Source organism: Malus domestica, chromosome 13, assembly GCF_042453785.1.
Source record: "Malus domestica chromosome 13, GDT2T_hap1".
Classification (NCBI taxonomy): domain Eukaryota; kingdom Viridiplantae; phylum Streptophyta; class Magnoliopsida; order Rosales; family Rosaceae; genus Malus; species Malus domestica.
Window position 1 is genome coordinate 8,052,534 of NC_091673.1, and position 13,667 is coordinate 8,066,200.

The 13,667-nt window shown below is 36.6% G+C and overlaps 1 protein-coding gene across 1 annotated transcript; it reads left to right on the plus strand.

Moving 5' to 3' along the window:
• The first annotated feature begins 10,229 nt into the window (after positions 1-10,229).
• LOC103423822 (NADH dehydrogenase [ubiquinone] flavoprotein 1, mitochondrial) lies at positions 10,230-13,397 on the plus strand. The gene is made up of 3 exons (XM_008361907.4): positions 10,230-10,434; positions 11,293-12,763; positions 13,139-13,397. Exons 1-2 carry the CDS (start codon positions 10,432-10,434, stop codon positions 12,748-12,750), a joined length of 1,461 nt encoding a protein of 486 aa, XP_008360129.1. The 5' UTR covers positions 10,230-10,431; the 3' UTR covers positions 12,751-12,763; positions 13,139-13,397.
• Positions 13,398-13,667: the final 270 nt, after the last annotated feature.

A 13,667-nucleotide genomic window follows, 5' to 3' on the forward strand; every position in this document is an offset into this window, starting at 1 on the left:
TAATTTGTAAATCATGTGATGTGTCACCAATAAAAGATACGCATGTTAATCAACACTTTAACAATAGTTCAATTATCAATAACCACGTCATATGGTTTACAAAATATGTTTAAATTGACGATCTCCCTAGCATTATCCATCTGAGAATATATTTTTGGATAAAAAAACGAAACTGTATTTTTAAACCAAATGATGGGGCAGTTGATAGTTGTATTTCATTTTGAATGATCTAAATAAAGAATTCAACTATCAACCGTCACATCATATGGTCTATAAATATGACTTTAAAGGAACAGTTGAAAGCAATGTTAATATAAATTTTTCTGTTGTCCATCCAATAACAGTATGATTATGAATATAATTGCTTTTTACGAAAACAATCTCAAACAAGCCTAAGTACTGGTTTGGTACTGAGGTGTTTTTATAAAAAAAGCTTAGCTCAAAAAGTGTTTGGTAAATACTTAAAAATAACTTATTTTCACAGTTTTAGGTGAAAAAAAAGCTGAAAACTTGAAGCAGCAAAAAATGAGTTTATTTTCACGGCACAGCAAAAACAATTTTTTTTCAAAGCACAATACCAAACTAGCCCTAACTAAACTAAAAGTCTACAAGTGATTATCGAAACAACCAAATGATCTTCCTTAATTTCATCGAGATAATAAACCCTAGACTTTCCATGTCCCGACAGTCCAACAACTTGAGGTCTTCTAAAAGCCGGATTTGGCCTGCATTGGAAGTGCTCTTGTAATGTAGCCACAGTTACAATAATATTTTCAACTATAATAACCCACCATAATAACTTTATTAACATTAATCAAATTTGGAATAAGACATAATTTTATAATCTTAATTAACACTAACTAAATTTGGAAAAAGACAGTTGGTTGCTTACTTGTTTTGCAGAAGTCGCTGTCTTGTCTAACAAGGTCACAAAATTGGTGGCCTGCCGCTTATCCGAGGTTAATTATTTGGTTAACCATAAGATTAGCTTAATTTGGTATTCAGATGGCTGCCTACTTTGATACTTACCCACTTAATTAGGGACAGGGATCCAAACAAATGGTGGACTTATTTAGCTCACAAAACCCAGCTCCAACGGAAGGAGGAGGATTCTCTACCCTCATAATTTTTCTACCCTTCCATGTCCTCCTATTTGAACGGTCATAGTTAAGCCACGTCAACATCTTATATTGATTTTTTTTATAAAGATAATACGACAAAAAGTAATGTGTGAGAGGAGAGGGATGGAATGGGATGAGAATAGGAGGGTATAGAATTCTCCTTCCCAAAGGAAGCCCAAAGTTCCTCCTTGGCCTCGGTGTTGACTAAGTAAGTTTAGATAACCATTGTACCAGGAAATGATGTGTCAACCATGTATATCAAGTTTTCTCTTTTTCGTGTGGATGGTTGTCATGCAAGTACACCTACTCCCACATTTTTATTATATTTCTATTTTCCTCCCTAGAGCATATTTAAATCTATCAATTTAATCCCTTATCTCTTTTAATCCTAACCATTGATCTAGATTCCCTAATTCTCCTAAACTGCCACATGGTAGGTTCTCAGCTCTCTTCTCTTCCCTCTCTTCCCTAGTATTCCCTTTCAGATCTCTCTCTTTTTCATGGGAACTCTCCTATCTCCCTTTCTCTCCTTGCACCGTGACCAACCCAGCAAACCTACATGCAGCTCCTGTTGTAGACCATCATCATCATCATCCTCTTTGCGCCGTCTCTCTCTCTCCATCGCAGCGAGGTCGGGGAACCTAGAGAAAGGACCTCCGACCGATTCCTCCATTCCTTCCAGCTAGGTAAGTTTGAATACCTTTTTAAATTACCATTGTTGTTGTGGAGCGTTGTGGGTTGATTTTTACGTGGTTCTTCCAATGTTTTGAGGACGGAAACGGCACGGGGGAAACTCACCCACATTTTATGACGAAATCGTGACCTTCTAGGATTCTTTCCGAACACTCACGGCCGTTCATGGCGAAACTAGGGTATGAAAAATACTCCACTCTCTTCCCTCTTTATTTTAGTACTTGGTTTGGGTAGTAGTTTATATGTTCGCCGTCAACCGGAGCTATAACAGCTCCGGTGTTTTTCCCCGTCACCCCACAGGCCACCAGGCCTTCTCAAAACACCCACGTGCCTTAGCCCATTCTTGGACCAGCCAAGTTCCCTTTTGGTTATTTGGCCTGCGGGCCGTGTCATGCTGGACTGAGTGTGTGTGTTTTAGGCTCAGTGAGTGTGTGTGTGTGTGTGTGTTTTGGGCCGTGCATGTGTGTGGTGTGTATATGTGTGTGTCCGTGCGTGTGTGTGTGGTGTGTGTGTGTCTGTGTGAGTGTGTGGGTGTATTGTGCCCGTGTGTGTACGAGTGTGTTGTGCACTTGTGTGGTATGTTGCGTGTGTGTGTGTACTACAAAATTATCTATAACTGGCGGTTCAAAAACCGACAAAAAACGTATATTACTGTCGAATTTTAGGCAAAATCCGATAGAAAATGGATGCAGTGGCGGATACAATAAGCGACAGAATTGCCTGCGTCAGGAAATGAATTTTCCGACAGAAAATACTCTAAAACCGACAGAAATAATGTCGGTTATAACCGACAAGATATATATTTATAATAAATAAATAAGAGAATTTCTCTCGGATAAAACTGACAGAAAATATAAAACGGCCAGGAATTCTGTCGGCTATAACCGACAAAAAATTTATCAATAATAATAAATAAAAGCATTCTTGTCGGCTGAAACCGACAGAAAATATATTAATAATTAAAAAAAATATAAACGACTTTATGCGCAATAATCTCTTCTTACGAACTACAGAGGAGGAACCAAAACACATACAAATCACACCTCTAGTGTATTCATTCTACACAACGAACTAACCTAAGCTTGAGCAATGAGCTAATATACATTGAAAATGAGACCAACCCAGTAGCATAATTTCAAGGTTCAATTCAACATACTGCAAAGAAATCAGTACAATGTTACCTTCGACACACGGCGACAGAAGCTCCCCGGTTTCAGTGTCCTCATCTCGCCGGATAATCGTGTTAATCGCGTCATTTGTTGTCCCATAGCGTGTTGAGATTCATGTACTCAACCTTCAACAAAACAAAGCAAAAAATGACCGACGGAACAACCAAAAAGAGCGAATGCAAAACCGAAAAGGAAACGAGAAAAACCTCATAATTGGCTTTGGAATACATAATTTCCTCTCCTTTTAAAACCACAAAAGGCAGCTTCTTTTGCCACTCCTTGTTCTTCTACGTTACAGAGATGTGAACCTCATTGACGACCCTAATCAAACAGGTAGTAGGCGGTCAACAAAATGTGAAAAACATACACCTTTACCAAGAAATCCATGGAAACAAAGATGACCCAGTGCCGAAAAATCTGCTGAACGATGGCACCTCTCATGGGTTGGTGCCTATCGCTATGCCAAGCTCGCCGGACACACTCATACGGCCTTGGGCCTGGACAAGGCATCTCGGCAGAGCAGTAGCAGGGCATCTCGACAGATTCAAAACAGAGATTAAACCCCAGAGATTTTCGCCATAATACTCATCACAGATGGATTAGAACCCACACAGCCAAGAAGGGAAAATAATTCATACCTGAGATGGAGTTCGAGAGAGCTGAAGCTCTCAGCATTAATGGCAGAGCACATAGTGATGCATCGATAATACATGCAACGCTGCAGGTTGATTCCCTATGTCCCAAGGGTTCGAGGTTCAGATTTTTAAGGGTTGATTTGGTCAGAATTGAGAGGAATGGTGGGGGTTCCTTCTCGGAGCTTAGAGAGAGAGTGTGTGTCGAGAGTTAAAGAGTTATGTTTCAGAAAAATGAAGGAGAGGAGTGGGGGCCAGATGTAGGTATAAGAAAGGGTTTAGGTACTGTCGGTTAAAACTGACAGAATTTTTTTTTTAAATATAAATCGATAAAAAAAATTTCATTCCTGTCGGTTACAACCAACAGAAACAAAATGGCGGAAAAATTCACCCCACAAAATTCTGTCCCAAAATTTTAATTCCCTCCCAAAATTTTAATTCCCTCCAAAATTTTAAATTCCCCCCAAAATTTTGTTACAATTTAAAAAAATAAAATAATAATTGATTGGTTTAATAAATAAATAAATAATATGTATTTACGTAGAATACGCTTTTAAAAATTAAATAAATAAAAAAATTTTGGTCGAAAATAAATAATTGTTTGGTTTAATAGATAGTAACCTATGTAAAATATGCAATAAAGAAACAAAAAGATAATTGTACACGGAAAATATCATCACACAAACGAAATATTGTCTAATCAATACTTGAAAAACATAAATAAGAATGCAATGAACAAATTCGATCTTCAATTTGAAATATTTACACTAGTGTATTCCACAAAATCTTATTTTATACTTAATGGAAGTATAATAGTAACTCTAAGTGTTTGTTTAATCTATCATTTTGACGTGATATGCCTTCTACGAAACTTTTTTCAACGATCGAACCGTCAAACTTATTTGTACACACTCCGAGATTGTATACGTAAAAAATCGTAAAAAACAAACATTCAGAGATTACGTAACGGAACAAAAGTTTTCAACGATTATAAACAAAAAATCACAATTTAACGGTTATTTTAGCTCCGGTTTTGATGATTTTTTTACAGCTACACTCCTCAACCCTATAAGAATGCAATGAACGAATTTGATCTTCAATTTGAAATATTTACACTAGATTTTATACTTAATGGAAGTATAATATTAACTTTAAGTGTTTGTTTAATCTACCGTTTTGACACGATATACATTCTACGAAACTTTTTTCAACGATCCAACCGTCAAACTAAATGTACACACTCTGAGATAGCATACGTAAAAAATCGTAAAAAATAAACGTTAAGAGATTATGCAACGGAACAAAAGTTTTCGACGGTTATAAACGAAAAATCACAATTTAACGGTTATTTTAGCTCCGATTTTGATGATTTTTTACAGCTACACTCCTTGACCCTATAAGAATGCATTGAACGAATTCGATTTTCAATTTAAAATATTTACACTAATGGATAAATCTTATTTTATACTTAATGGAAGTATAACATTAACTCTTAGTGTTTGTTTAATCTACCATTTTGATGCGATAGGCATTCTACGAAGCGTTTTTCAACGATCGAACCGTCAAACTTATTTGTACACACTCCGAGATTGTATACATAAAAAATCGTAAAAAGCAAACATTCACAGATTACGTAACGGAATAAATGTTTTCGACAGTTATAAACGAAAAATCACAATTTAACGGTTATTTTAGCTCTGATTTTAATGATTTTTTACAGCTACACTCCTCGACCCTATAAGAATGTAATGAAAAATTTTGATCATCAATTTAAAATATTTACACTAGTGGATACCACAAAATCTTATTTTATACTTAATGGAAGTATAACATTAACTTTTAAGTGTTTATTTAATCTACCATTTTGACGTAATACACATTCTACGAAACGTTTTTCAATGATCTAACCGTTAAACTTGTTTGTACATACTCTGATATCACATATGTAAAAAATCACAAAAAACAAACGTTCAAAGATTAGGTAACAAAACAAAAGTTTTCGACGGTTATAAACGAAAAATCACAATTTAGCGGTTATTTTAGCTCCGATTTTAATGATTTTTTTACAGCTACACTCCTCGACCCTATAAGAATGCATTGAATGAATTCGATCTTCAATTTAAAATATTTACACTAGTGGATAAATCTTATTTTATACTTAATGGAAGTATAACATTAACTATAAGTGTTTGTTTAATCTACCGTTTGGATGCGATACGCATTCTACGAAGCATTTTTCAACGATCAAACCGTCAAACTTATTTGTACACACTCCGAGATTGCATACGTAAAAAATCGTAAAAAACAAACATTCACAGATTACGTAACGGAACAAAAGTTTTCGACGGTTATAAACGAAAAATCATAATTTAACGGTTATTTTAGCTTCGATTTTAATGATTTTTTACAGCTACACTCCTCGACCCTATAAGAATGCAATGAATGAATTCGATCTTCAATTTAAAACATTTACACTAGTGGATAAATCTTATTTTATATTTAATGGAAGTATAACATTAACTCTTAAGTGTTTGTTAAATCTATCAATTTGATAGGATATGCATTCAACAAAACTAGTTTCAACAATCAAACCGTCAAATATGTTCGTATATACTATGAGATAGCATGTGTAAAAAATCGCAAAAAATATAATATTTAAAACATGTATTTATTTATTTATAATCCATATAACATTTTAAAATAATAAAATCAGACATGATAAAGTACACCAGATGTTCATGTGTGCTTATGTGTCAGACAATGTGCATTGTGAAGCATTGGAAAAAATTGTTTAAATTTCTTTGTATCTTGTTGCTTGCCTGTGAGGGAGCATAATCCTTATTACAAAAATAATAGAGCTTTAGATTGTAATCTGTTGTTATTATTCTCTAAGAAAATTTATTGCTTGTGGGAATTGGGTTCATTAGACTTTAGGGTCATGAGTGAAAAAAAAAATTAAAATATGTGTTTATTTATTTATTTTTAATCAATATAACATTTTAAAATAATAAAATTTTCATTTATGTCGGTTATAACCGCCAGAATACAAAATAATAACCGCCATAAAGTAAAATAGTCAATTTTTATCGGTTATAACCGCCACCATTAACTTAAAAACCGCCAGAATATGTAAAAAAATATTAAAAAAAAAAGATTCAAAAATACCGCCGGTAAATATCCGCCAGTATTTTCTTGATATCTGCCAGTAAATATCCGTCAGGAATTTATGTCGGATATATCCGACATAATTTTTCAAATATCCGCTAGTAATTAAATGATGTGTCAGATATAATTTATCCGACATGATTTTCTAATATCCGCCACCATCATCCGCCACCTAAAGCTAATATTGTAGTAGTGGGTGTGTGCATGTGTGTGTGTGTGTGCTGACGTGTGTGTGTTATGTGTTGTGTGGGTTTGGGCTCAAGCCCAAACCACCACCCTTTTTGTTCCTAAACTTATCCAAAACCCAATAGGTCCGAACCTTAGTTAACCTAAACCTAAGCCCTAATCCGGATCCAAACCCAAGACCCATTTCCATTTCTTAAAATTCTATAGTTGGGTAGCTTGATAAATTGTACATTTTTGTGCTTAGGTGAAGTTGCTAGTGGGGATTTCCTTAATCATTTTCCGCACAATTCTGCTGCTACGGAGTATCTATGAGTGGACCATTTCTGAAATTTGCATAATTTCATAGTTTAATTGCATAAATGAAATGCATGCCTTACGAGTTTATGAATTGATTTTTATGTTAAGCATGTTTATGAAATATGTTGTTTATCTTCTCGTTTTTTATGAGGAATTAATTGTTGGCCTATATTGAGCTATATTTTAATATATATATATATATATATATATTGTATTTTCTATAAAAACCATGAACTGGTAGACTATCTGACGGATGACGATAGGATGCTAGAACATGTTTTAGAAACCCTTCTTTATAGTATAGACGATTGATAACTTTATACTATGAAGTGGTTATTTATGAGAGACGTAACTATTTGTGCGTACCTAGTGGACACTATGCCGCCTGGGGTGAGGATCTGGTGTTGGCCGATAGGCTGGGAGAAATAAAAATAATCCCTAGTTACGGGCTGAGGGACACGGAGCAGGCGTTGGGTCGGGAGTTGGTAATCTTTGGCTACGGGCGCAGAGACCACAGTGCTGGTATAGGGCCAGAAGTTATATTTATTCAGTGATCTTACTAGCAGTACATCGCTATGAGACGATCTATGAGATGTTTAATATTTTGTGTTCCACGATATGTCTTTTAAGATATTTTTGGCATGCTAGGGTTTTCAGTAAAACTATCACTTATTATGCTAGTAGTTTTCTGTATATAAATTGTGGGGGTTAGTATCTTAATAACTGTTTTATTATTATTGTATATATGAACTTGGTCTACTTACCTTTGTTTTGCGCCCCCATTCAGGTCTTAGAAACGAGGACTACGACACTACGTACGAGGCATTCCCCTACCATTAGCAATCTATCACTCACTTGTGTGATATCTTGTAATGATCTTTTCTTTTGTGATATTGTTTTAGAATGTGTTATGTGCACTCTAGACATTCCTTAAACTTTGTTTATTACCTCTAGATTCTAATGATCATTCATGTGTATTTTCCCTCTAATCATTACTCTTGTATTCAATAAATGGCTTTCGTCACCCTCGGGTGTCGCCCAGCACGTGCCTATCTGAGTATTCGAGGAATATCGGGGTCGGGAATTGTCAACCATTGCATCGCACACTTTAAGTTATATTAAAAAAATAAAATGAAACAACAATGTATGTCAAGTTTACATGGTATCTCATTTGAACAAGTAAATTATTTTCTTGTTCATTACACAAAAATTAGGACACATGGACTATCTTGTGCCGGATAAATTAATCTACAAATTCAGTTATGGTGCAATAGTTTATGGCAATGAGAGTGTGAATTGCACATAGGAGAATAAAGGAATTTGGGATGTGCTTTTAGAGAGCTGAATTATTTTTTTATATTGTCAATTTGTTTTATGGTGGAACCTCAAATTATTTGTTGATATTGAAGTCAAGTTAACCCAAGTGTTTAGCCCAATGGCGAATGTGGCTCCACATCACGCAATATGTGTTATTCTTGTCTTATGCTTAAATGAAACTACACGTAAAAATACGCGTTGAGACTGTGAAATACAATAAAAAAAATTAAAGCCAATTTTTTTTTTCATGATCCCTGTGGTGACAGTCCACTTTCGATGTAACCCTCGTGGTGAAAAACCTTTTAATTAAACCCTCATGGTGGACCTTGTTAGCAATTGAGGTCCAAATCCAAATTTCCATTAGTCTTCCGTTAAATAAACTCACGTGACTATCACATGATGGGTCAAATTCGTCATTTCAATCCAAATTACATCTTATTCAATGGACGTCTATTATAATTTAGGGTTTAATTGAAATTAGATTTTACAGGCAAAAAAAAAGCTTGAACGCGAAGATTGAAACTAAACATGTAAAACCACGTCAATGGCTAGGGGAAGAGGTGAAGGTGAAGTTGCGCCTAATTTCTTAGGTATAATTTAATTTCATTTGGAAATCTTAATACTTCTAATATACCATTGGTTTTTTTTTTCAATGCCAACATGTCTTTGATCATGAGTTAGAGTCTTAGTCTTACTTGAATTTTCATTCTTGTATCAATTTGTACCAATTTGAATGCATAAATGCCCTTCAGTTTTGTCTTTAATTGGTAATGTGGTTTTATGCAGGCCCTAGTTGGCCAGTGCACAACCTTTCAATTTTTTTTCTTAATCTTATTTGAATTTTAATTCTTTAAGTTTCTTACGCTCTTGAAGTTCATATGCGGAGGGTAGACCTGAAGACTGAACTTTTTAACTATGCCTTTCACCCATTGTCTTTAATTCTACAATGCCATTCACCCATCTGAATGCATATATACTGCATTTCACCCATTGTATTGAACTCTTTAAGTTATTCTTGTGCCTATGTGATTTTCCTGCATTATATAGGTTGAGATACATGTGCTATTAAATTGGGGTGATGGTTAGTGACGGTGGAGGAGGTCCACTAGTGGCTGAGAGCCTGAAATGAGATGCGAAAACTACTAGGGTTTTTTTATCTTTACAAGTTTCTTTTATTTGTAATTTTATTTTAATTCAATCATGTTTTTGTCTTTTTATTTTCCAAAATAAATAAACTTAATTTTAACCGATCCACATGTGATAGTCACATGATTTTATTTAATGGAAGACTAACGGAACTTTGGATTTGGACCTCAATTGCTAATAGGGTTCACCACGGAGGTTTAATTAATAGCTTTTTCATTACAAGGATCACATTGAAAATGTCGTGTCACCACATGGACCACAAAAAAAATTTGGCCAAAAATTAAAAAATCAAAACGAGTGGACATAATAACACTTTTTAAAAACCAACCGATTCAACCCAAAGCCCACGAATATACCCATGATTCATCTAAAATTAAAAGCCCAACCCAATTGAAAATTTCAGGATGAAAAGGACGTAAAACTAGGTCCACATCACAACCGTTGATCCATGGACCAAATAGAAACAGCATAGCATCTACGTGTTATATAGCCTCATCACACATACTCGCTTAATCTCGACCGTTCACTACCGGCCTCTTTAAATCATCGAAGGTCCATTTTACCCTCTGCAGCATACCAGGTTTCGCGAACTGGAGCTCCCTCGTTCATTTCCCAACTGAGGATTCTCTCTCCTTGTCTCCCAGTCTCGTTCTCGTCGATTACCTGATCCGGCGACGCATCAAGCTTCGTCCGCCGTAACCCGCCATGGTAGGCAACCGACATCTCAATTTGCGCGCATTTCTAGCTGAATTTTAATTTTTTGAGCTTATCGTGCACTGCCCTAGGTTTCACTCTGATTCAGCTTTGCTTTTGTGTTTTTGTCAATCCGTTATTGTTTTATATGTTAATTTGTTATGAAATATTGAGTTTTAGTAGATCCGATATGGGTTTTTCTTAATTTTCTCTGTCTCGTATCTGTTTGTTTGGTGGGAAAATTGAGGAAAATAGTTGGAAAGCGATGGAAAATTGAATTTTGAATGGGTTAGTTAGGTTTTCGATACGTTTTCCATCTCTCGTTAGCTGAGACCATCTTTTTATTAGGCTTGATTGGAGAATGGTTTTGACATTAGGTTTCAAATGGATTAGGAGCCTTTAAGTCTATATACTTATCACCTCCATTATTACCGTTTTTGTTCGGCTAAAAGCTGGTTTGAGATATAGCGGGGATTCGCTGCAGGATTCTTAGATTAATTCAATTCAGGGCCTAGGTTCAGTTTTGTGTGAGAATCTCTTCCAGGTCTAAACTTAAGATAGTTATAGAGATGCTGAATTGAAATGGGCAAACCGCATGTAATTCGTCTAGTGCGTGTGCCCATATTGCCTTCTTCGTGGAATGTAGAATCTTTAAGAAATGAATGTAGTGGATACGCCACAGCTTTGTTATAACACCAATGTTACATCATGCTTCTGGTTATGTAATTTTATGTAGGATTTTTCATGCACATTCCGAGAAGTTGTTTTATGTCAACTGTATTTTGTTTCTTGTTAGCTCTGAAGAGTAGATATTATAGGCATAGGTCACTTTGAAGAAATGAATTGATCTGACTTATTTTTGTTAATTCGTAGGCACCCATCAAGGGTATACTTTCTCTGCAGAGAGCAGCTTTAGCTCGTCATCATGGTGCGAAGTGGGGCCTAGGGTTTAGATCATTTAGCACTCAGGGTGCAGCACCCTCTACTACTCCTCAACCTCCACCACCTCCTCCACCTCCTGAAAAAACCCATTTTGGTGGTTTGAAAGATGAAGACCGAATTTTCACCAACTTATATGGGTTGCACGACCCATTTCTCAAGGGTGCCATGAAACGAGGTGACTGGTACCGAACAAAAGATCTAGTTATTAAAGGTGCTGATTGGATTGTCAATGAAATGAAGAAGTCTGGCCTCCGTGGACGTGGTGGTGCTGGTTTCCCATCTGGCCTCAAATGGTCTTTTATGCCAAAAGTATCTGATGGCCGTCCATCCTATCTTGTCGTCAATGCTGATGAAAGTGAACCTGGAACCTGTAAGGACAGGGAAATTATGCGCCATGACCCACACAAACTTTTAGAGGGTTGCTTGATTGCTGGTGTTGGGATGAGGGCTAGTGCTGCTTACATCTATATAAGAGGTGAATATGTGAATGAACGGTTAAACCTTGTAAAGGCCAGAAATGAAGCCTATGCAGCTGGATTACTGGGAAAAAATGCATGTGGATCTGGTTATGATTTTGATGTTCACATCCACTTTGGTGCTGGGGCCTATATTTGTGGTGAAGAAACAGCTCTTCTAGAGAGCCTTGAAGGGAAACAGGGTAAGCCAAGATTGAAGCCTCCCTTCCCTGCTAATGCAGGATTATATGGCTGCCCCACCACCGTTACAAATGTGGAAACGGTGGCTGTTTCTCCTACCATTTTGAGGCGTGGACCAGAGTGGTTTGCCAGTTTTGGGAGAAAGAACAATTCAGGGACAAAATTGTTCTGTATTTCAGGACATGTGAACAAGCCTTGCACCGTTGAGGAGGAGATGAGCATACCCTTGAAAGAGTTATTAGAGAGGCACTGTGGAGGTGTGAGGGGTGGATGGGACAATTTACTTGCAGTAATTCCAGGTGGTTCATCCGTTCCATTGCTTACCAAGGACATATGTAATGATGTATTGATGGATTTTGATGCACTGAAAGCTGTCCAGTCAGGATTGGGAACTGCAGCTGTTATTGTGATGGATAAATCGACTGACATTGTCGATGCAATTGCAAGGCTTTCTTACTTCTACAAGCATGAGAGCTGTGGGCAGTGCACACCATGCAGGGAGGGGACAGGATGGCTTTGGATGATCATGGAAAGAATGAAAGTAGGGAATGCAAAGCTGGAAGAGATTGACATGCTTCAGGAGGTGACCAAGCAGATTGAGGGGCACACAATCTGTGCTTTGGGTGATGCTGCTGCTTGGCCTGTGCAAGGTTTAATAAGGCATTTCAGGCCAGAGCTTGAGAGGAGGATCAGGGAGCGTGCTGAGAAGGAATTGCTGGAGGCAGCTGCTTAAGTGCTTCTCTCAGGTTGCTTCTTGTATCTATCCTGTATTCTTTTCTTCATTCAACTCCTAAAAATAAGAAAAGGAGAAAAACAATATTAGTAACTTCAAACTAAGACGGTGAATTGTGTGAGATCTTGACTGGCAATGTTGACCTTAATATCAAGTTAAGAACACTCAGAAAACTAGGTGGATGATTAACTAGCATTCCTGTTTCTGTGTTTAGCGAACTTGATGAATCTGTTACTCTCATCTTAGTATATTTAGTGTCATGGCCGAACTTTTCTGTTTGTGTGGTAAATGTTTTGCTCTTGGGGTGGCTGCTGGTGAACGCATCTGTATATTCTTAGGTACTGAAACATTTATCACTTGGTTTAATAAGGATTTTTCTACCGTGTAGGTTAATGCTTGTAGTAGCGGAAGTCATGGAATAAAATGGACTATGTGTCCCAGATTTTGGGAGGATAGGTGAATCGGGAGGCAGCTGGTGGTCCGGCTGCTATTGTTTATTTTTTAACTGTATCAACTATATGACATCGTTGTCCCAGAGAAACTGTGACTCGTTATTGATGCGTCTGGGCAGGATATTTATGTTGTGTTTCCAGATCTTTGTTTTCCCTTACACAGTTGGAATTTTGTTAATAAATTTTTGTTTTTCACTTCCCTGCTTTATGTAATGATATGGATAGATATGCCTTCATGAATACAACATGAAACCTCAAATTTACGGGTACGAAAACTTCAAGGGTTTTATGCTTGCTTGCTAGATTAGTAAGAAATTGCACTATAAAATATTCGACATGGGGATTGAAAATGCACTGCATGAGCATTGCGAAGAAGACACGAAACAAAGAATTTTCAACCCGTCACTTACAAGTCCCTGTTAGTGTGGTCTCGATGCATCTTAAGTCCATATATCTAATGGTTTG